This window comes from Protobothrops mucrosquamatus, unplaced genomic scaffold (genome assembly GCF_001527695.2).
Source record: "Protobothrops mucrosquamatus isolate PMUCROS unplaced genomic scaffold, P.Mucros_1.0 scaffold61, whole genome shotgun sequence".
Classification (NCBI taxonomy): domain Eukaryota; kingdom Metazoa; phylum Chordata; class Lepidosauria; order Squamata; family Viperidae; genus Protobothrops; species Protobothrops mucrosquamatus.
This window is the reverse complement of record NW_015386440.1, coordinates 1,458,230-1,483,760: the sequence shown is the minus strand read 5'-3', so window position 1 is coordinate 1,483,760 and position 25,531 is coordinate 1,458,230. Positions and strand designations below refer to the sequence as shown.

At 35.0% G+C, this 25,531-nt stretch overlaps 1 protein-coding gene across 1 annotated transcript in view; it reads right to left on the bottom strand.

Annotated features, from left to right (window-relative positions):
• Positions 1-25,531, bottom strand: part of PARD3 (par-3 family cell polarity regulator) — a 315,093-nt gene that overhangs the window by 116,845 nt on the left and 172,717 nt on the right. Inside the window, exon 18 of the mRNA XM_029283357.1 lies at positions 2,824-2,925. Coding sequence (XP_029139190.1) covers positions 2,824-2,925 — 102 coding nt within the window. The remainder of the gene's footprint in view (positions 1-2,823; positions 2,926-25,531) is intronic.

The following is a 25,531-nucleotide window of genomic DNA, read 5'->3' as shown; positions in this document are numbered from 1 at the left end:
GCTGTTTAAGCTAGCAGGACTGGCCTAAGGGTTATCTTAATTTGGTTTTAAAATAATTTTAATAAGAAAAGGCCAATAATTAATATTCTATTTTAATTACATTTTAAATTTAGTATTTTGTATCATGTACCTGTTTTAAATGGCTGTAAGCCGCCCTGAGTCCGTTGGGAGAAGGGCGGGGTAGAAATTTGAATAATAATAATAATAATAATAATTATATCAGTGTCCTATGCTTACAAGGTAGTTGTATATGATATTTACTTTGATAAACGTGTTATTGCACATCTAAGCAATTATATTTAAAATTCCTTTGGTTTGCAGTAACACATCAGGAACAACTGAGGAGATTCTTGCTTTTTACACTATTTATAGTAAGATATTGGTTCTGAACCAAACAGCAGTCTCTCAATTCAATTCAATTCATTCAAAGGAAAATTAAGCTACATTAATTTGCTTGGCTTCTAATCAATGAGAACAAAATACTTTCAAGGCTTAGAGATAAATACCCTGCGAGCAAAATACTATTAAAATGATAGAGTCAGGGTAGAATAATTTTATATAATTGTGGCCTTGATTGATTTTTTAATGGAGCATCTACTTACTCTCTGACCCCGTGGATTTTTGTTGCATTTTTGCAACATACAGTAAATTCATTACACCCAATCTGCTTCCCCAGTGTATTTCATTGTTAAAGGTATAGCAATATAAAGAGCAAGTAAAGAGATTAAATGACCTATACATTAAAAACAAGGAGAAACCAAAACAGAACTCCTTCTAAGAAGTTATCATCTAACAAGCCTCAGCGTGCATTTGTAAGCTCAGCTAGGAAGTTGTTTTCAACTGAAATTGCTGCTCTGTATCTGAGCTGAAGAATTTTGATTTTTTTTCTTTATCAGTTTCAAAGTCTAATGAGTATAGATTTGTACAACCTGATTTTTAATAGTTCAATTACATGTTTTCAAAAATACAAAACATATATCGTTTTAGAATTTTGCTTCAGTGTTAAAAAATGTCAAATGTAAAAATATCTTGGACTTAGAAGGATTTTGTAACTGCTACATGATTACAAAGTTAATCAAGATAAACAGATTTTCCTGATATTTGATTTTATATTGTACTTGTAGTGACAGAGTAATGTTGCAAGTCCTATGTTCAAACATATGTATTGTGAATATGAAATTAATATTACTGTTGCAACTTTACATATATGTCCACAAGAGCACAAATGGATTCATAAATTTCAACTATTTAAGCTTCTGTAGCTTCTGCAAAATATCCACCCATGAAGTGTAGTGAATGTGAAAGCACAGGGCAAAATCCATAAGTTAAGTTATTGTCTGCTGGAAAACTAAGCAAAAAGTTGGATGAACAATAATCTGACAAAATCTGAATATTCTATAGAATTAGAAGACTGGCAAAAACTGTGGGATAAAAATATTAAACTTACTAAAGCAGTAACATACAAAGAAAACTTATATAAAATGTTTTATAGATGGCATATGACACCAGTTCGCTTAGCGAAAATGTTTAAAAATTTATCGGATATATGTTGGAAATGTAAGCAAAAACCGGGTACTTATTATCATGCCTGGTGGACATGTTCTATTGCAAAAAAATATTGGTCTAGGATTCATAGATGGTTAGAAAAGATGATGAAAATCCAGATAGAATTTAAACCGGAACTGTTCCTGTTAGGTATATTAAGATCTAACTATGGCAAAGAAAATGATTATTTAATATTACATGTATTAACAGCTGCAAGAATAGTATTTGCCCAATTTTGGAAAAATGAAAACATACCATCAGATCAGATTATAATTTTGAAAATCCTAGATTGTGCAGAAATGGACAGATTAACGTTAGAGATGAAGGAGAAAGAAGATTCAATCTTTTATAAAACCTGGGGAAAATTTTATCAGTGGGTTGAAACACGTTAGAATAAAAGAGATTTTAGAGTTTTATTATATTAAGTATTAAGGTTGATGATTGGAAATAGTTGTTATGCTATCAACTATGTTAATTATTTAAAGGAATATTATTAGTGTTTTACCAAATGTCAGTTGTAACTATACCGATTTATTCTTATAAATGTCTAGTACTATATAAACAATAATACTTAATATGATGACCCGGACGACAGCTTGTTCGCTGAATTACGTATTTACTGTAGTTATCCACACCCTGTCCCTTTTATCCCGATTTTCCTGTACCTGCATCGACCCTACCTTTTCCCTACCCATATAAAATCTAATAAAATATATTTTAAAAAAAATAATCTGACAAAATCAAAATAAAAAATCTGGAGGAAAGCATTGTAGCAAAAAACACTTGTTATTTATAGCCAAGTATTTCATAACACATGGACAACAGGAAAAAAAAAAAGATCTCCAGTGACAATATCTCCAGTGATTAGTTTTAAAATCCAAATTATGTCAGGGTATAAAAATCAGTTTGCAACAAATGAAGATATGCAAAGATATTTGAGCAAAAAAGATTCAAAATGTATTTCAATTTTATAGAAATATTTATATTTTCATAACTGTCTACACAATTAGCTGTGGTACAGATGTAGTTCCACTTGCCTTCTTAAATGAATGAATGAATGAATAAATAATGCCTTGTTACCATATCATTCTCTGAATAGTCATATAATTTGTTATATCTGATATAAATTCTGCTTCCTCCTATTAAATTACATGACATCTAGAAAACATGTATCTAAGTCATTTGACCCAAATTGAGTTCCAGTTCCATTAAAATATTGTAGCTAAAAATATTGTATATAAAAATTCACTAAGTTTTAAGTAAAAGATTAAAGTCTACCTTTCCTGTTCTTGTTTCATACGTATTCTCTCCTCTTCTGAAGTAACAGCTCCCTGTATTTTTATTTTCTCAATCTTGTCATCTTTTCGATGTTTGCCAAACCTGTTAATAACAAAATAAAAGTTCTAATTTGTCAAAATGATCGATAATTGTGTAAGATTTTCATTCTTGACATAGAAAATTATTTCCTCGGTGTAAGATGGCACCCACCTAATTGCTTGTCAAACAAATATCAGTTTCAATTCTTGAAAACGCTTATATTTTATTGACATCCCGTGAAAGTTGTTTTATTAAATGTGCAACCAAGTATTGTGTTACTATACTTATTTACATATAAAATGCAAAAGGCTGTTATCATTAATCAAAATACCTAGATGTAAAATCTCTCTCTTTGAACATCTAAGGAATAAATTATTTTTATATGATATATGTATGAAATATAGATACTTTATTCAGCTCTGATCAGCATTAAATTTGATTCACCAAAGTTAGTCCTAAAAGTGCATAGTGCTATCTATTTTAAACTATAACATGGCCTCATCCACTATAAGGTGTTATTGAAAGATGATTTGAGACTACTGTTAACTTTAGGAGAAAGTAATGATATTGGCATTATAAATATATTTTAAAAAATAGAATACGATCTACATCTCATGAATTTCACTTAAAGATGAATTTTGGCCAAATTAATAAAGCATGGCATTTTATTTGTACAATTCAATTCCTTCCCCCACCCAAAACCTGGAACTGTTTATCATGAACAATAACAGATTGGAAATCTTCTTGTCTCCTTCAATAAAAAAAATGATACGCCACTTCATGATTTATAGCATATTCAATACCCAATTTCCCAAAAACAATATAATTGTTTTATTCTAAGCTAACTAGAAACATGTAAAAGTGTGATGGGAGGTTATATAACTCATATAAACAAACAAACAAACAACCTAGATTTAGTTTCTATTTAGCACAAAGCCAGTTAGTTAGTGGATGACCTTGGGCCAGTCACTCTCATCCCTAGGAAGCAGGCAAATTGCTTCCAAAATCTTGCTAAGAAAACTGCAGGGACTTGTTCAGGCAGTTGCCAGGCATCAATATATATTTGAAGGCATTAAAAAAAGATAATGCAGCTTATAATTACTTTATAATTGAAACAAAAGCACTTTACTTTAGGAATTTGTTTTTATGACAGATTGAGATAAAAGTTGCAAATTAAAATATTCTGCATTCCCCGAAGTGTGATAAAATGATGAGAGATTTGTCCCAAAGATGCTTTTTTCACGAGGCAACTGGACTTTGTTTTTTCTTTGAAGACAGTCTGCAATACTGCATTCTAACCACTGTGCCATGACTCCTCATGTTAAAAATGAGAGGACTACTGTATGACAAATCATTCACAAATATAATTAGAATAAATACTACAGGACAAAGAGTCACTGAATGATTAATGGAAATATTTGCAAAAAAATTGAGTTAGACATTTCAGTAATTTTTCTTCTGGAAAGGGAAAATGTGGCCCTTAGGCTTTATTTAGAGTTTCCTGTCCAGTCGTCACTACACACCTACACTGAGAAGGGTTTAATAGTTAAGCATAAATTGCAGATGGCTGCAGATGGGCCGATACGCTCATCTCCCAAATTTCAACTATGCATTTTGTGGAGGTGCATGTGCAGGTTGGCTGATCCAACTTCCTTTTCTGTGTTATGCTGTTTGAGTGCCTCCTAGCCAAAATAAGCATTTGCAGACATATAAAGGCAATAGCTATGCAACCATTATGGAATGACAGATACCTGCATTCCTTATGTGCAGTGACGGAGAAGTTTAATTCAGGCTTTATCAAAATGTACCATTTTCTTTTGATAAGTAATATTGCTTCATTTTAAACATTACAGTCTACCTCTCGAGGCTGCTGTCAAAATACTGAACTCCTATTGTAACTTTTTTGTTCTACCATGTTTCCATGAAAGTAAGGCCTACCCCGAAAATAAGCCCTAGCTTGATTTTTGGAGGTGGGCCTAATATAAGACCAACCCCAAAATAAGTCCTAGTTTTGGGGCAAGGCACACACATAAAAACTAAACTAGAGCGGGAGTGGGGGTGGAGCTGCCCCAGGTGCCCTGCATCCACTTACCAGGCCTCCATGAATGGACACCTGCCTCTCCTCACCAACCCACTTCTTCTGCGGAGTACCCCGGCTAGCATTTCGTAGTCAGACACCTTTCCGGAAGGCCTCTGCAGCCGAGAACTGAGCTATGGATTCAATCCATAGCTTGGTTCTCAGCTGCAGAATGAAACTGTTCCTTTGGCCACAGAAGAAGTGGCCCAGCTGGGTGGGGCTATCAGTACCATTGCCACAAGGTGAATGGAAAAGACACCCCCTGAAAATAAGACCTGGTGCCTCTTTTGGAGACAAAAAAAATAAGACCGGGGAAACACAGTATAATCAAACTGGATGGCAGTTTACACTATAAGCTATAGGAGCCCTGGTGATGCAGTGGTTACAATGCAGTATTTCAGGCAAACTCTGCCTACTGCCAGGAGTTCAGTCTTGACTGGCTCAGGATTGACTAAATCTTCCATCCTCCTAAGTTCCGTAAAATGAGGAGCCAGATTGTTGGGGGCAATATGCTGTCATTTGTAAACCACTCAGAGAGTGCTATGAAGTCTAAGTACCATTGCTATTGCTATACATATTTAACACTTTGCAGGTATAAGTAAAATAATAACCCCATGTAATCATAGAAGAAAGGTATTGAAAAGGCAAAAAATGAAAAAGAATGCTAATGATAATATTCAGAAAGGTTTTAAATGTTTTTGAATTTAAATTCTGTAAAATGGTACAGGCATTTGTGATATATGTAACTCCCTTGCAAAAGGAATAATAGAAGCCCTTAGTACAGCAGCATTTGCTAATCATATTCTTAAATATAGCAAATATTTGTCATTCCCAAAATGCTTAACTAATATAGTTAACAGTATACTAACTAATAACTGCAGAAAATGGAGTAACTGATTCTAATATCACTTTCTTACTGTTTATAATTGCTTGTATTTTAAAAGTTCATTGCTTTAGCGTTTTAGATGGCAATTTTAACTTTTTGCAATCTACTAAGGAATAAGATATTAATGAATACCCAAATCACCATCTTCATCACCACCACCACCACCACCATTCTCCACTGCAATTTATTTTTCCACTTTCAGTAATTGTGGGGTAGTGGACTAAGAAAGTGTTGGATAGTTTTCTTCTTCGCAACTTAAGGATTATAGAATTGTTCCAAAACTATCTAGTAGAGAATTCTTGATATAATTATTATTGCATAAACTAGATCCAAAAGAAGAACCAGATGCTCAATTAAATATCAAAAGAGAACATGGAAGTATTTTTAAAGGTATAATTAAGAAAATAAACACACCTGTTTCTCCACTCTTGCAAACTGATATGAATTTTGTCTCTTTAATTCCTTAACATAATTAAATTTTTTGTTAGGCCACTAGTTAGAATTTATTTCCCACTGTGATAGCAATTATTTTCTAGAACTGAATGTGTTTCTCAAAGTTATCTTAGTTCTTCTTACCCACTATTAAAAAAAATAAAAAGGAAGTACTTTTTCTAGGTAAATCTGAGGTCTCAGAAAACTCTGATAGCTGAGATGAAGGACACTGAGGATCCAATTGTTGTGTATCAAGTATCCATACATGTGAACCCATACCAGAATAAGGAGATGTCTCAGATACATAGTACTAATATGGACTTAAAGACAGCTTTTGGTTTACTTCAATTCAGAATCTCTACTGATGTAGGCAACCAACTAAGATGGCTTTTTCCAAAGATTAATTAATCCAAATTCCCTGCAGAGATTTTCTTATCACTCTAACAGGCAACTGACATGGTTGACGCAATTGGTCCCAAGTATCATCTATCACTATTGTTTTAAAAAAACCTGGAGGTATTGAAATCAGTGTAAAAGCAGCTAAAATAATGTTGATAGAAATCTGACAAACATAGGCCACAATTGTTTTTTCCTTTAGAACTGTTGCAAATAATTTTAAAGAGAATCACCCTGGGGGGGGCTTGGGTGGCCAAAGGCTTATTGCAGTGGTTCCCAACCTTTTCTATACCCTACACCCCTAGAACGCTTCTGATAGACTGTGATGTTTCTCTGTGTCATATATGTGTGTGTATGTGGGTATATGCATAATGGTATGTTTTTGAGAGCTGAATGCAACAAAATTTCATTTTAATGTATGCTAATTAATGTACATTTAAAGTGACAATAAAGCTATTCTATTCTGTTCTGTTCTGTTCTGTTTTGTCCTATCTTAGTCTAGTCTAGTCTAGTCTTCTTCTGGACAGGAAATTTCTCCTTAGTTCTAGGTTGCTTCTCTTCTTGATTAGTTTCCATCCATTACTGTTGTCTTGCCCTCAGGTGCTTTGGGAAATAGGTTGATCTCTTCTCTGTGATATCACTTCAAATGTTGGAAGACTGCTATCATGCGATCCCTAGTCCTTCTCTTCATTAAACTAGATAATCCCAGTTCTTGCAACAGTTCATTATATGGTTTAGCTTCCAACTCGCTAATCATCTTTGCTGCTCTTCTCTTTCTAGAGTCTCAACATTGTTTTTGTATTATAGTAACCAAAACTGAGTGCAGTATTCCAAGAGTGGTCTTATCAGCATAGTATAAAGCGATTCTATCACTTCATGTGATCTTGATGCTATCTCTCTGTTGATGCAGCTTTTTTTTTGCAGCTAAAGCACTCATCCTTATACATATTTAGATTGTCCTCTAGGACTCCTAGATCCCTCTCATAATTACTGCTGTTGAGCAAGGTGCTACTTATTCTATACATGTGCATTTGTTGTTGTTTTTTCCTCCCTAAGAGTAAAACCTTACTTTTCTCAGAACTGAATTGCATTTTGTTGGATAAGGCCCAGTGTTCAAGTTTGTCAAGATCTTTCTAGAATCAAGATCATGTGAAGTATTAGTGCCACTTTACAAAGCTTGATAAGACATACTTGGAATACTGCATCCAGTTTTGGTCACAATATAAAAAACATATTGAGACTCTGGAAAGAATGCAGAAAAAAGCAACGGATATGATAAGGTGCTAGAGCTAAAACATGTGAAGAATGTTTGCAGGTGTTAGATACATCTAGTTTAAGGACTAAAGGAGACATGATAGCAGTATTCCAATATCTGAGGGGCTGCCACAAAGATAAGGGGGTCAAACTATTTTCCAAGGCACCTGAAGGAAAGACAAGAAATCATAAATGGAATCTAATCAAGGAGAGAAACAATCTAAAACTAAGGAGAAATTTCCTAATAGTGAGAACAATCAACCAATAGATGGCTTACCTTCAGAAATTGTGGATGCTCCAGCACTGGAGGTTTTTAAGAAGAGATTGAACAACCATTTGTCTGAAATGATATAGTGTCTCCTATTCAAGCAGAACTTGATAACCTCCAAGATCTCTTTCAACTCTGTTCTTTTGTTATCCTGTTACTAACGTGTTGCAAAGCATCTTCTAAAGTCTAAAAAACTGATTAACTTAACATTAGCTTTCAACAAAGTTTAATTTCTATTATCCATGATTGATGACAAAATCTTTGGAAAAAAATATGATCTTGCTTTTCCTTGCTTAAAAAGATGGTTTGGGAAGGGGAAGAACAAATGAATAAAAGAATGCTTCCTCAGAATAGAGAATGTTCTTGAACATGGTTGCCTGAACATGGAATTCAGGAGGCTTCTAGATTTCTGCAGGGCAATCTAATAATTGTAGAAAACCAAGAGTTTAAGCTTGATTTGATACAAAATTAGATTTAAATCAGGTGAGTAGTTATTTATCTGTTACAGTATGCTTTTATCTAATTAGTGTTTAATGAATGACATTTCAGTTTTAACCAGAGTATTTTATGTCTAGCTGTTTTGAGCATGGAGGAGATTAGATATAAATTTATTAACAATATGTTCAATGGGGTGTCTGGTGCATACTAAATATTATAATTCAAAATATTTCCTAGATTACACGATAGCATAATGAAACATCTTCCCCTTCATTCTTTTCTCCTTGATCTTTGTTAATTTATTTCTTCCTTGCTTGCTTCTAGTCACCATCTTCTACAAATATGTCTCCCCAAACAACAGACTTGCTAGGCTTTTGTCTCAAATTGGGTGTCGGTTGCTATGGTTACTTGGTAGGGGTTCAAGATTTAAAAGACCACAGTATACATTTTTTTCACAAAAATGACAGGAGGGGAACACAGGTTTATATTTACTTGTAAATGCATGTGTTTGTGTACCAGATGCGTCATACACTAAGAAAGCAATTATCCTAAGAACTATGTCAGAAGAAACCATTTTTCATCTGAAAATGAAAAATAGTAACAAAAAGCCCAGACCAACCAAATATTTAGTTATATCAGCATTATCACATATTAAATTTATATGCTACCTGATTTCCAGTAATTAACTCAAATCTGGAAACCTTGTCATTTAATGGACTAAAAATATCGTTCTTAACGAGTTAGTGGTCATGTTGGAGAAAATGGAGGATATAATTCAATACATGAAGGGCTCGTACTTTTATTCATAATTTATAATTATTTTAGTTTATTCTAAGAGATTATTTTAATTTGCTTGAAGCCATTTGGATAATATTTTCCCTCATTTTCTATAATGGTAGGCATTCTGGGGCACTCCATATATTGCTAAATTTCCGGTATCTCTTCCAATTGGCCATCCTTTGTATTGCTGGTCAGAGTTGAACAACATCGACATCTGGAGGATTCCTATCTCTGCTCTATCTTTTCTAGCTGTGATCATGCTTTTCCTAATTGATATTCCAGAAAGGACATAATAGTTAAATAGGGTATGTTTAAATAAAACTCAAAAAATATAATGCCAAATACCATGATTGATGTCCTACATAAAATCTGGCAATTGTCTAATCTGGCAGACAGAACTTCCACATGACTGTCAATAATTCAAGAAAGCTATGCATTCCACATATTAATTAGGTGAGCTTTTCCATGTCCATATGTTTTGGACTGCAACTCTCATTGTCTTCAGCTAGCACAGCCAATAATAAGGGATGACTGGAATACATTCCAAAACATTTGGCAGACAGCATGGTGGGGACGTCTGCATAACCCGTAGAAGGAAACAAGAATGCCCTGTTAAAATAGCTAACAATGATCATAAAGTGTTTATGGAGAAGACATTATTGGCAATTACACCAAAACTATTGAAACCTTTATCCTCTAGAGGTCTACCAAACGTCATGCATCATTTGGATAGGGGCTGGCCTTTTGATACAGGATTTAAATAGATGCAGACAAAAAGATTACATATGTGACACATTTTTCCATCAGTTTTTAAATGAACAATTCTAAAGATGTCTATATTTAATATTATCTGCTTTGAACTTTAATCTAAGCTTTTTCTTTTTCCATCTGATCCTGCCAGTAATTGCCTGGACTGGGGCCAAAAACTGAATCCAGGAAAGGGAGAGATTCTGTTAGTGGATTGTATGTGTCCTTTGTGTGTGTCCTTTTTCTCAGTGTTGGCAGGCAAGTTAAGACTTACTAAGCTTGAGTTTTCCTCCTAGTTGGCAACTAAGAACCAGGGGGTGTTTAAATCCTAGAGTGCTTAAGAACACACTAGGACTCACCCGAACATTAAGAGAATACAAAACACTTGAGAAGACAGCAGGAGAGGATACAAGTAAGTCTGGATCCAAGTTGTCTGTTCCAAGACACAAAACGAGATTTTTGGATTACCTTCCTATGGTTAACTTTATATCAGAACACTTAGCAATGACAGAGGCAGGAATCGGTAGGGAATAGTGTGCTAAATCAAACTTATGCTTGAGGCTGTTGTGTTTACCCCTGCACGTTTTGAGTGGATATTTTGCCTACCCCTTCGATATGAGCTCTGAAAGACAGCATTGCAGTCATTTTTGTGGCTGGATTTATCAATGCCCATCTACTTTTTAAATATTTGGGTGTGATAGTGGATAGCCTGATTTTCAGTTTGTTTTGTAGGATGATCCTTCCCTATTAAGGATCAGTTTGATCTTTGCCCAGGTGAGAGCTGGGACATGGAGGTAGCAATTGAATAACCCTTGTTTTTGAAGGTGAAATGGGGTAGTCCTACCAGGCCAACAAGAGAAGTCTGATTGGGAGCTACCTGGTTGAGATGTCATGTTAGTTGGGCTCAAGACTTTTATCTGAGATACCAGTGGAACTAGGTGTATGAACTGAAGCAACCCAAGTCCCAGGGATGTGTTGGGTATTGGGAATGATGGAGTGAGGTTCCTCCAACTTGTAGTCACTCAGGATGGGTTGGAGGAGAAGGGATTTTTCGGGGGTTAAATGGTCAAAACATCTTGATAGGGATGGATAGGGAGAAATATGGGAGGAGACAGAGTATGGGCTGCTCTTAGGGAATGTGGCCCTAGTATCTTATTCTGGTGTTGCAATCTTTCCTCCTAGGCTCTCCCCTATGCCCTGGGTCAGCAGACCTTCAGAGCATGGGCTTTGGGCAACTGCTGCTTAACATCAGATTAGCCTGTAAGAAGGCTGCTCTCATCCATATATGTAATGTGTATTACTGAGTAATGTGTATTATTGAGACCTGACTTAGCCCAGAAGACATCCCTATCTCAGAGTTTTGCCCAGCTGGGTTTGGGGTATGGCATCAGCCAGATCTCAGGATAGAGGTGTGGCTGTGGCAATTGTCATCCAAGAATGTCTATTGGCTTTCAGGGGTGCTGCCCACAGACTACTGGATATGAGAACCTGTTCATTAGATTGGGCTCTATGGATCAGTTAGGATTGTTGCTTTTGTAACAATCATAACCCTGGGAAACTCCACTGTCCCCCACTTACAGATCAGATCCTAGGAGTTTAAGGAAGGGAGATTATTATTCAGTAACTGGCTACTTGATCTGCTGTTACGTCTGTATGATTTTGCTGTGGAATGAGCTGTAGTAATTCTTTACCTCCTAGTCACTTGTCACTAAATATATTGAAATGTGTGGCATGTACTGCTGTCCCAAAAAGGATTCAAAATTTCAGATAGGTTTTAAGAGCAACTTGAAACATTATTACGCTAGCATTACATAATTTTCAGTCTTTTTCTGATTCCAATTCAATGGCTGAAATTACCTCTATACAGATCAAGAATTAGTACAGCTTATTCCACAGCAAAATCATATGGACATAACAGTAGACCAACTAGCCAACCAGTTGCTGAAGAATGGAAAAACGCAAGGTAAAAAGATGTGGGAACAAGTCATCCAAACAAAGGAACAAGAGGAGGAACTATTATATATCCCTTTTGTGGTATCCGAATTTGAGGAAGCTATATCTCTAGAAGGATGTGATCAAGAATTCACAATTCACAAGATTCACAATTTTCCATGTATCTGTAATTTTTTCTTCTTTGGATACACTGATTTACTCTGCCTAGCCCTAGAGGCTAAAATGGGCAGGCGACTATTCAAGGTAAATTCTTCTGAGTGATAGCCCCTAATTTTGCAATAGCCACTCTAATAGCCAACACCCGATTTGCAGTCTGTTAAGAACCAGGCCACACAAGCTGCAGTTAAGCAAGCAAAGCTTCATCTGCACTTGTGCGGGATCTAGGTTGCATGCAAAAACACCCCCGTCCCCCCCATGAAAAACTGTCTTCTACAAAACTGGCCCTTGGTGCCAGAAAAGTTGCAGACCACTGCTATACAGTAATGCCTTGCTTCTACTGTACTGTCTTTTTTACTGCCAAGAAATTGCATTTTTAGTCTCCTTTATTTTAACTTTTGATATTAATCATACTGCTGCAATATGATTAATTAAACAACTTTATCCTTGTTGTCTTCATATGTGCTATGTGGTGGATGACAGTTGATTGCCTCAATTTATGCTTTCCTCATATTTTAAATACATTTTAACTTTTTTTATTTCATGTATAACTGATATGTATTTTGAAATATATATATATAAACAAGCCTGAAGCATATTTTAAAAGTGAATAGATGCATATATGACAATAGCCGTAAGCATTATGGCTATATAATTGAACTTTGGAATAGACTTATTATTTTCTTAAAAGTTATTGCTTAACTTACAGATCTCTATGCCTTAGTAACCACACAAATTCATGCCATCAGGCTTGCATTTTGATGTCAGTGAAGTTTACATAAAATACAAAAGAGGAGCAAACTGTAATGGGTTAAACAGAGGGTTGCTACTTCAATGACTCAATCAAAGATGCAAGATTAGGAACAGAAAAGCTTCTATTAAGAGATAAGAGTCTTGGTAATCAGCAGTGATGAGAGCAACCACAGAAAAAGAGCACTGAAGTTTAATGGAAATCTTACAAAATCAAACACAGTTTGGGGATTGGTTAGGAATAGCTAAATAAGAAATACTGAATGCAATATACAAGCACATTTAGTAGTCTTGGTAGGATCAGATTATCTATCTTGGTTTGAATTCTGAAAGAATCTTAGTTATGGTTTGTTTATCCTGGGAGGCGGGCTGGGGGGTCGGGAGGGATCAAAGTTTGGTGATCTAAATAGTTTTAACTCATTGTAATAGATAATACAGTCACAATGGGCAACACATCCTTACTTCTCTGTTATGAAATACTTCTCAGAAATATTCTCTTTCCAAATCAGTATTATCCAATCAAGTTTGTGATTGTGTTAGCTAAGTAAATACTTAAAAATTCCACAAAGACTGAAACTGAAGGATTTAAGACAACTATTAAGCCACTAGCAAAAAATGTCATGCAGCATTTAGCTAGCAATATTCAAATGTGCTTTATTGCATATCTTGTCAAATTCTGGGCAGAAATATGGCAGACTAGCATGCCTCCACAAAACAACAGAGACAAAAACAAAATCTGATATCTGGATGATATGCCCAAACTAATGGAGCTTGTATGGATAAGGACAGTGATGGCGAACCTTTTAGAGACCGAGTGCCCAAACTGCAACCCCAAACCCACTTATGCATCATCGGGTGCTGGGTGTGTGTGGCCCATTGAGTGGGCGTGGCTGCGGTGGTCACGGCAGACTGGGTGGGACTAAAATGTTCAATCAATCAATTCCAACTTTGCAAGATCTTTTTTTTTCCCCGCGAGAAGTTGAAATTGACTGATTGATTGAACCTTTTTTGTTTTTGCACACGGCGGTGGAGGCCTAAAGCAAAAAGGTTTTATAAAACCCAGCTGAAGGCCTAGGACTGGGGCGACGGCACGTGTGCCCATAGAGAGGGCTCTGAGTGCCGCCTCTGGCACCCGTGCCATAGGTTCGCCACCACTGGATAAGGAGAAACCACGAGATTACCCATATTAGCTCCAGTGATGATGGTGGTGGTGGTGCTCCTGATGCTGGTGGCAGTGAGGAAGCAGCTCTGGAGATTTTGTAGGCAATCTATGAATAGAGGGCAGAGAGCCATAGGAGAAGATAACTTGCCTACAGCTTTGCATGAAGCCTGTTAAAAGGACATCTGATTGACCCATGTTTTAAAGCATGCTAAAATGGAGCAAATTTAAAGTGAAAAGAGATCTTCAGAGCCACAGTGTACCCAATGCCACCTGTGTGAGTGTACCTTGAATCTGGGAAAGATTAAATTAAAAGGAAAGAACCATTTACAAAGATATCAAAAAAATTAAATGCAAAAAGCTTATCAGGATTTTGGAGTAAGAAAGTTTAAAAAAAAGAGTGCTTTGAGTCTTGAAACTAGCTTTAGAAAACAAATGGACATTAGCATCAATGGTTAATGTCATACTTAAGCCGTACAAAGATCACAAAAGGGCTGTGTATGTAAAAAAAAACCCCACCATATGCAGAAAGTCAGTCAATTTCTACTATCTAGTCTATGAAATCAAATAGACTTGATGGTAACAACTCTGAATTAAATTAGGTGCTAATAAAATTGTATTATGACCTTCTTAAATTAGCAGTGCCCACTTAAGATCATTTGAGAGAGGACATTCAGGTAGTGGCCGTTCTCCAATGTATCTTTGGACCATACTGCTTCTAATTTCATGCACTGTACATTTAAATGCATTATTGTTTCAAAATACAAATGCTACAAATTGCAAATTATATCTGGCTCAAGGACTGATTATGAGAAATGCTAGCACCACTGCCTCTGCTTGAATAACTCTGATAATAATAATAATAGATTGATTAAGTTGTCAGCAGTTGCATGAGAAGAGTCCTCTGAATGCTGCCATTAGCTTCTTTTGTTAGAGGCAACACTTTGACATAACAGAGGCAACAAAACTTACTGCAGTTGGTTACCATGGTTTTCTTACAATTTAAACTGCAGGTATTTTTCAAATGGGGGCCATGGAGAGGGCTTTTTAAAAAGGTAGACCACCTAGTTTTTCAAGTAATTTGGATGCTGAAACAAAAAAAAGTGAGGGATTTTTCTTCTGAAAAAGAAACATAAGGAAAGACTCTTCAAAAGTCAGAAAAACATATATTTAAATAGTAAGAACCCAACAGCATCTTGTTCAATATACATCATAACTATAGTTGAAGGAGAGGAATAAACCATAACTATTAAGGAGTTGCCAAAATAACAGTAAGAGATATTAATCAAAGTTATAAGAGTTCTAAGGAGATTCTCAATCATGCAGGTTATGGTTGTTCCAAAGTGCTTTTTTCAAAAGACAACTGGACTTTTTTAGTTTTTTCCCTTGAAAACATTTTGCTTCTCATTCAAGAAGCTTTTTCAGTTCTCATCTGAACAAGGGAACTAAATAACTTCTTGGATGAGGAGCAAAACATTTTCAAGGAAAAAACCAAGAAAGTCCAGCTGTCTTTTGAAAAAAGCAACTTTGGTCCTTATAGAAGTATTTTTTTATCTCTGGCAGCAGTGTTCAATATCTTTAGAAAAGAAAATCTGAAAATATTGGGAAATAGGAACTTTTGTCAACTATACCTCAAGACATATAGTCCTTCCTCCAAGCATCTCTTATAGAAATGTCACTTCTAGCAAAAGTTTGTTAGTGGATTTTATTATATGTTATCAGCATAATACTGCCCTAACTTTTGCTTTTGTAAAGATCAATGAAATAATAATGAGAATTACTATAAATGTATCATAAATAATCTATCATAATTCAAAGTAAAACAATAGAAATAAAACAATTTAATGAAACAGTGAAGGTTAAAAAACTAGAAAAAGAAGTTTGGAAATAGTACTAGGGCAATGGGTGCAGTAATTTATTTAGGTGGTTTATAGAAATTAAGAAAAGATACAACTGCAAAATTATTATAGGATTAAAATGCAACATTAGCAAATTAAGGAGTGGTATCATGATATGTTAATCTCCAAAGGCCAAAAGAATCAAGTTTTCACAGTTTCCAAAAGGCCACAAAACTGGAAGGTATACATACTTCGAAGGGTATATTGTTCCAGAGGACCTGCTCCAGAAAATGCTCAACATCCTTTCCATCCCATTTCAAAGGCATTTGATGCATCCAAATATTACTACAGTTATTGCATATTGGTGCTTGTTCTGGTTGGGTTCATTTCATTTCATATTATGCTATGCCTTGCTTCATGAAATAAAGCATAACTACTGGGGCATGCTAGGATATAATCGCAGTTCATAATAGATAGTTCTGCACAATATGATCTGCTAAACCAAACAAACCAAATCACCATCTGACTTGTGAATTCAGTCATAGTTGGATGATATTCATGTGCATCTTCTCTGCTGTTCTCCCAAAAAGAACTTGCTGTACTTGAAATGCTAGCTATGACAGCTTTATGTTATAGCATTCTTGCCAAGGGGTCTACCAACTCAACACTTGTTTAGCTTTAAGTGCAATAAAATAAAAGCAGAAAGCCAAAAAATGATATCATGCCTTTAACAGCCATGGATGAAGCAGAGATTTTTGCTATAAGAACAAAGGCACACAATGCAGTAACTTAAATAGAGATCTACTGGATTCAGTTTTGTCATGAAAATATCCTAAATTGAAACTTGTCAAACAGAGAGATTGCAGACACTTCAAGAGACAACTATGAATTGTTGGAACAGCATCTCAAACTACTTGGGGGAAATTTTCCATCTTTATAACTCTATAATAAATATTTGATAGAATTTCTGAGTCAACAAAAGGTTTAATAAAACAATATTCTGTCTCCTTACAGCTCAACCAAAGAATGAAGGAGATGGCTCACTGATTATTTGTATGCCAGGTATTGCCTTTCTAGAAAACAGGAAGAAATACAACTGCAGAAAAAATAGATGTCAAATTAATTCTCAAATAATTTTAAGAAAAATGCACATTGAACCCTATTCACAAAATTATAATTTATAACTGTTATTGAACAATGTTGTATGACTCATGGAAATTAATTGGTAGAAATTAGATCTGGTAGTTGACTAGGTTCACACAAAATATGCTTCACAAACAATATCATAATGGATTGATTTGCTCAAAAATAAACAAACTTCATGATAGTTGCCCATTTACAATAGATTTAAATGGATATATTCAATTATTACTAAATCTGGATATAATCTAATATAAATATGTTTACTGAGACTGGGCCCCATAGGCAAATCCAGAAAAAATAATAATGAAAGTATCATGGTTCCAACAGATGAAACTCTTCAAAAGAACTTTGAGGCATTGTTTACCTTAAAGAATCTTTTACATAATATCGGCACTTCATAATTGAAGCCAAAAACTGATTTCCCCTCCCCTGGGCATATAGTATCAAAGCACAATTCCCTCCTCCAATTAACAGTCATAAATCACATTCCCCAATTAGCTTGAAGCTGGAGCTTCCTCTCCAGTTCTCCAGTGGTGACAGAAAGTTTATATAGGTATATAAAAGGTTAATCAAAGTCCTGACAGTTCACCTGGAACCTCCCAATATTAAAAATTCCCTGTAGACCTCATTATCTGTAAAGCATTAATACATCAGCATTTTTATTTGCCAATTAACAGAAATTCTTTACTGATGTAAATTTCCTAAGGAATATCCTTTTACTGAATAAATTAAGCTATGCATATTGCCCTGAAAACTTATTTGCCCATTTAATTTTAGTGTCAGTATCACAGAAATGATCCTGAACAAGTTCTTTGGCCTTTTTAGTTTAAAATCTAACAATACCGAGAAATAAACAGATAGCAAAATATATATTTACAGAATTATAACAGTCATGTTTCATTTTAATAGTTATTTTATTTATTTGTAACCCTCCTTTATTATTTTTACAAATGATGCAAGGTGGTGAACATATCCAACACACCTTCCTCTTCCTATTCTCACCATAACAACCATGCTTGAAGTTTCTTAGGCTGAGAGAGCAACAAACCTAAGGCCTGGCTTTCATGGCTACGATGGGAGAGAACTCACCATTTCCGGCTTTCTAGCCAGGTGCCTTAACCACTAGGCCAAACTGGCTCTTCTAGGTTACATTTACTTTACAAATATGGAACAACAGTAGCAATTGTTACATTGAGCTGAATGGCTTAGATTAGAAGAAAATCTAAATGAAGTACTTCTTGATTAATTTGCACTTGATTAATCTGCACCGATCAACCAAAACCGATTGCTTCAGACTTATCCAGAGCAATTGCTCAAATATACTAAACAGCTGTTCCATATTTATAACAAAAAATACTCACTGATAACAGATAGCTAATTTTAGGTTCATAGTGAAACATGAGCAAGTTAATTTAGATCGGATTCATGTTCACACATAGACAGATCTCTCCTACGAATTATATATGATTCTGCAAATATTATGCCCAGAAAGGATATTTCAAGAACATTTACATGTTAATAAAGCAAAACAAAACCTTACAAACTACTCTAAAAGATTATGCTAACCACTTTGGATAATCAATCTCTGCCACATCTCAAAAGAAATGTTTTCAAAACATACTAAAAAGAATGATATATATATATATATATATATATATATATATATATATATATATATATATATATATATATATATTAAAAAAAAATTATTTTCCATGCTTTGCTATAGGCTGAAAAATCACCAGCTTTCAATTTTCACATGAGTTGCAGAACATGGGCTTGAATTGAAATTGACTTTGAATCTCTGAACTGTCAACACATTTTTATGAAAAGGTTTGCTTTACAGAGATTATAAAGTAGGTGTCATGCCTGACACTTGCATTTTATATTCAGATGGTGGGCCTGGAAGAGAAACGTTATAAAACATCAGGAAGGGTCTTAGACAGTTCAGCTGTCATAGTGGAAACCTCTCTGGGCTTGCTTGGCAGATATTGTGCTGTTGATGTCAGAGGTTTTTTCTTTAATTCACTGACAAGCAAAGAAGAACAGTGAGAGAATATGTTATCAGAAGCCACGGATACTTGTCTTCAGTAGTAGGTCAGTCTGACACTTATTTTGGTGCATTAAAAAAATGAAACAAAACGATGATCTTGTTTCAGATTAAAATAAATCCCATATTTTATACCCCCCAGAGGTTATCAAAAACCAAGATTTATTCTAGGGAAAAACCCAGCTGGAAGAAATTTGTAGACCTGCTGTTTCTTGATAAATAGGAAATTCACAAACGGTTTAAAATAATATTTCATTTAAAAGCTATAATTCATAATTAGCCAACAACAGTTTCCTCCAGAAAACTTATTCATCACTAGCTGCAATACTTGATGTTTTCTGAAATGAACAAAAAATAAGTTAAAATAAAACAAAACAAAATTAAAATAAAATATTTTTATAGGAGGACACCACAATGATAACCCCGGTCTTTAAGTTAGACTGGGAAATCCAAAATCATTAGAGAAAGATAATTGCAAGCTACATTTGTTCTATGTCAAGAACATTAAAAGGGCCTATTCAGGTCTCATAATTATTATTATTATTATTATTATTATTATTATTATTATTATTATTGTTATTGTTATTGTTATTAATAATAATAATAATAATAATAATAATAATAATAATAATAATAATAATAATAATAATAATAATAATAATAATAATAATAATGCAATGAAGTTTGGCTTGGACAAATGTGCCACACACTATCAAACAAGGAAAAATAGCGAAAACTGAAGGAATCAAGATGTCCCAGGAAAATAACATTAAGAGTCTGGATGAGGAAGATTACTACAAATACTTAAGCATCCTTCAAGCTGACAACATCAAGCACACTGAAATCAAGAAAAAGATTAGAGGTGAATACATTAAGAGAGTGAAGAAGATCTTAAAGTCCAAACTCAATGGAGGAAATACCATAAAGACAGTCAACACCTGGGCAATTCCAGTCATTAGATACACAGCTGGAATAGTGGAGTGGACTCAAGCAGAACTAAAAGCAATGGATAGGAAGACCAGAAAAATAATGACAATGAATCATGCCCTTCATCCACGTAGTGACATTGACAGACTTTATCTACCAAGGAAAATAGGTGGGCGTGGAATGCTGCAAGTACATCAGATGTTTGAAGAAGAAAAAATGGCTTTGGAAGAATATCTGAAGGACAGTGATGAAGATGCACTGAAATTAGTATATCAGGAAGGCTTATTGACTACTGGAGAGACCAAACTGGCCTACAAGAAAGACCAAATGAAGAACAGAATAGAGGCAAAGCACTACATGGCCAGTACATTAAAAAAAATAGCTGGGAAAGCAGATAATAACAAGACCTGGCAATGGCTAAGAGCAAGAAAATTGAAGAAAGAGACCGAGGGACTAATTCTGGCTGCACAAGACCAAACCTGAAGGACAAATGCATACAAAGTCAAAATTCAGAAGACAGCAACAGAGTAAGTGCGCCTAGGCAAAGAAGCTGAAGAAGCAATGGACCACCTGGTAAGCTGCTGCAAGAAGATCGCACAGACTGACTACAAGCAATGGCATGACAAAGTAGCAACAATGGTGATTTGGAAGATCTGCAAGAAATATCATTTGCCTGTAAGCAAAAACTGGTGGGACCATAAAATAGAGAAGGTCATAGAAAATGAAAATGTTAAATTGCTCTGGGACTTTAGAATTCAAACAGAAAAGCACCTACCAGTTAACACCCCGGACTTAACAATTGTCGACAAGAAAGACAAAAAAGTCTGGATAGTGGATGTGGCAGTGCCTGGAGACAGCAGAATAGAAGAGAAAGAACTGGAGAAGATAGCAAAATACAAAGACCTACAAATAGAAATAGAACAACTGTGGCAAAGGCAAGAAAAGGATAGTACCAATAGTAATAGGCGCCTTGGGTGCAATTCCAAAACAACTGGAGCACCACTTGGGCACCATTGGCATTGACAAATCACCATCAGTCAATTGCAAAAGGTGGCCTTACTAAGAACAGCTTCCCTCCTGTGATGTTATCTGTAATACCATCAATTCAAATATCCACATCTGCCTATCCCAGGTCCTTGGTAAGGATTTGATAGGTAGACAAAAATTTCAAATCCAGTCTGAACATCTGGCCGACTGTGTGATGAATAATAATAATAATAATAATAATAATAATAATAATAATAATAATAATAATAATAATAATAATAATAATAATAATAATAATAATAATAATAATAATAGAATTGGAAGCGACCTTGGAGGTCTTCTAGTCCAACCCCCTGCTCAGGCAGGACTTTTTCCCTGCTATAATCTTCTAAACAACCCAGGCTCTGTTAGGTCATCATCAGAGGTATTTCCTTACTAAACAAAGAAACAGACAGACCAAAGGCAGTGGGAGCAGGACAGACTTCTGACTTCCTGCGGGTTTCTCAATTGAGTTTACTTATGGGAAGATAGCTGGAAGAATCAGAAACTACCTTTCCTCCCTCCCTCCCAAATTTAGTATCAGGTCTTAATAACTTAATGATCAATAAAGAAAGCTATGGAATGAGGACAAACTACCCCCTTTGAAAGATACAGAAATGGTAAATTGATAAAATTACAATAGGTTTCTGTCCTGCTGGAAATGGTGTGGGTAGCCTGGAACTATCATTAAATAACTGAATCATTTATTTATTTATGCCAGGTATACACAATTCCATATGGAATACATGCTTCTTATTAGAATAAGCACCCGATTGGCCATTTTTATCTTAACTACTCTATACTATTTATAACTCTTTGTATTAGGAATCCAGAGAAGCTGTAATTTTCTGTTTGGTGACAGGACAGGTTTTGCTTAGCTTTTCTTGTGAGAACATTTCAGAGCATCCACACAATAGCTAAGATGTTATAATCCACCTTTCTTAGCTACCTAAAGGGAAGAAGAGGGAGGGGAGAAAGTGCCTAAAAATTACTAGTAGAAGAACAAAGTTACACAGATACAACCATCACATGAATTGAAAGAGTAATTAAAAGCATTAATCCTTTGTTTCAGTGTTGAGCAACTATTACAATTAGTGAATATAAATTAAGTTTACAATCAAGAAAAATTGTAGCATAGTTAGTAAAGCTTTGAAATGCAGTTGCAGGAGTTATGAATTAATACTTAAAATAGTGGAAATTATAACCTTCTCCTATATATACCTATACCTTTTCCTGTACCTACACTTCTACCTATATGTAATGAAAAAGCCACTGCTTTTTAGTACTGTGGACTCTGAATTATCCTCAGACATAAGACACAGTAAATTAAAAAAAACTGGGCAGACAAAAAATTGTGAACTACAATACAGGCCGAACAATCTGTGCTTGTTGTTTTCCCAAATGTCTAGTCAGAAGTCTCAGGTGGCTAATGTGGGAGGCATACACAATTCAAAGCTCAAATAATATGTTTATGAAACTGGACATGTTCTGTGCACTTTCAGAGTGGCTGTGTAAGAAGAGACAACAGTATATCTGATTTCAGCTAAATAGGGTTTTTAAACTAAATTATCCATTTCCTTTTGCAGAAGTGGATGAAACAGCACAGCTACACTCTCAGTAATCATTCCAAATGCAATTGAAGAATTCAATTTAATGGTAATCAGGGAATATTTAATTTGCATTGGTTTCCAATAGGTTGGCTTGCCATCTGTACTCAGATATATAGCAGATCCAAAGATGAAAACAAGGAAGTCTGTATTTCAAGTAATAGGAGGCACATCTTTAAATATGTGTATTATATAACTGCAATACTTTTGCCATAACTATTGTTATTTTTTAAATAGGCAAGTCATCAGACTATCCAATAATACACACATTCTAGATGATAAACCATACAAAGGTTGTGATGTTATAAATTACTACAATGGTACCTTGGTACTCATTGTTAATTGGTTCCAGGAAGCGCGATGAGTACCAAAAACAATGAGTAACAAACAAATTTTTCCCATAAGGAATAACGTAGTGAGTCACAAAGCAGCTGATACTGACAACTTCTAGCTTGTGTGTTGAGTACCAAACAAATCATGAGTACCAGGACAAAAGTTTCACATCAAAATGCATTGAATATCAAATTCAATGAGTTTCAAAGCAGTTGAGTACCCAGGTACCACTGTACCTGTAGTTGATTTAGAGATCATGGAGTATGCTAAAGTCCATCTACATAAATTGTAGATAAAATAACAAAATATATTACCTTGCTCTACACTGATGCTACTGCTATAATTTCACAAATTCCTGTAAGTCCTGAAAAGAGCAATGCCAGCAATATTTTGGTACAGCAAACAAAATCAACTAGTTCTTAATTTTGAGAAATCTAAAATTCTGGTCTTTGCTAAGAGAGCTATCCAACAGTCTTGGACAGTAGAAGGGAACAGAGAGGTTGCTACATTTAAATACCTTGGGGTGGTTATTAGTCTAAAGGAACCTGCAATATGCACCAGAATTCTGCAGTGCTGTTAGCCCTTAGACTTTCAACTGCTTCTGAACTTTCCTTTTACATAAGCGGAGGATAATTAATTCCTGCAAATCATTGGCCAAATCTTATACAGTGCACAAGTGGAGTAATCTATGTGAAGAAGAATATACTGGAATCAATGCAAACAAAATTATTGAGATCCTCATTATACCAAACAAAATAGTAAAATGGGTAAGTATTCATGCCTATAATCCAAATAAGAGCCTGGAAGATCATAATAAATTTTTGGTTAAATAGCCAATACTTTCCGGTCAACATGAACCCCTCTCGTTTTAATGTAAACTTTTCATTCTCCTAGAAACAGGCCATGGAACTGCTGTTAACATTATGCAGGTTCTCCACACTATACCTAATTTCTTTAGGATATGACCAAGCTAAACAACTGCTCACCCAAAGAACAAGGAATGTGGAGCTCTAGACTGAAATTAATAAATTGTTCTAATATGACAGAAATTGGATTTAAAAAAGAACACTTGGGAACCAGAAAAATACTCACACATTCTAACTTTTCCCAGGCTGCAAATTTTTCCCCAAACCAGACATAGTATCTTACCATCTACATTGCTGCAAGGCAGATATTCCAAAAACCCATTAGCCAAGTGTAGCTGCCTATGCGATGACAAGGAGGATGAATCCATTTTTCTTGTATTATTATAATGCAAATCCTACAGGGATATTAGGCCTGGTTACATTTTCTCCCTAGTATGCAAATTCTCAGGAAGGATAGACAATTTCTATCTTCTAGACCAGGGGTGTCAAACTGCGGGCCCACGGGCCGGTTTCATCATATCAGAGCCACGCCCACCCCTTTGCCGGCATTGGCAAAAAAGCTCCGATACGTCGCGCGACGTCATGTGACATCGCGAGTTTGACATGTCTGTTCTAGACGATTTAAAACCTTTCATTACCTGTGTAGGAGATAAATTCTGTGTTGCTACAACATAAATAAGGCATAACTGGCCACAGGAATAACCATTCCTGTTTTATTCACCACTTCAGGTTTATGTGTTAATTGTGTTGTTTTAGCTGACATGTACTTTAATTTCATACACTGTAATATTTTAGATTTATACTTATATAGATAATTAACATAATATTAAAAGGCAGCCCTCAACTTATGATCATTTAATGATGATTTAAAGTTACAATGATCTTGGAAAAAGTGACTTATGACCTGTCCTCAAAGTTATGTTGTTGCACCACAATTACATGATCACAATTCAGGTGCTTGGCAATTAGCATGCATTTATGCAGTTGCAGCATCTTTGCATCCTTCACAGCTGGCTTCCAACAAGCAAAAACAATTGGGGAAGCCAGATTTGCTTACTGACTATATGATTCGTTTAACATATAGCTGGTGAAGTGATGACTCAAAACTGACTAAGCAACTGAAATTCTAGTCCCAAGTTTGGTTGTAAGTCAAGGACTACCTATAGAGTATGTTATATTTTTACCATGGAAACTCTTTCCTAAAATAATACCTTATTTCATTCATTTGATTTTAATTCCATGCTTTTAATTCTAAATTTTGCTGGTCATTGATTGAATAAACATCACTATTACTGTTACATTACACTGCTATTTATGGCTATAAAAGAAAACCTACAAATGGAAGTAATCATATTAGACAAATACCAAAAGAAACAGAAGTATTGTTAAAATCAAATTATCCTACTTCAGACACATTATACAAAGACCTAGCGCTCTGGAAAAGCCTCTAATGCTGGGAAAGGGAGAAGGAAAGAGAAAATGAGGACAACCAGAAGGAAGATGGATGAACTCAGTTACTGTGGTGATGAATGCACTGTTGGAAGCCTAAATGTGCAGGTTAAAGATGGATTGTCTTGACCTAT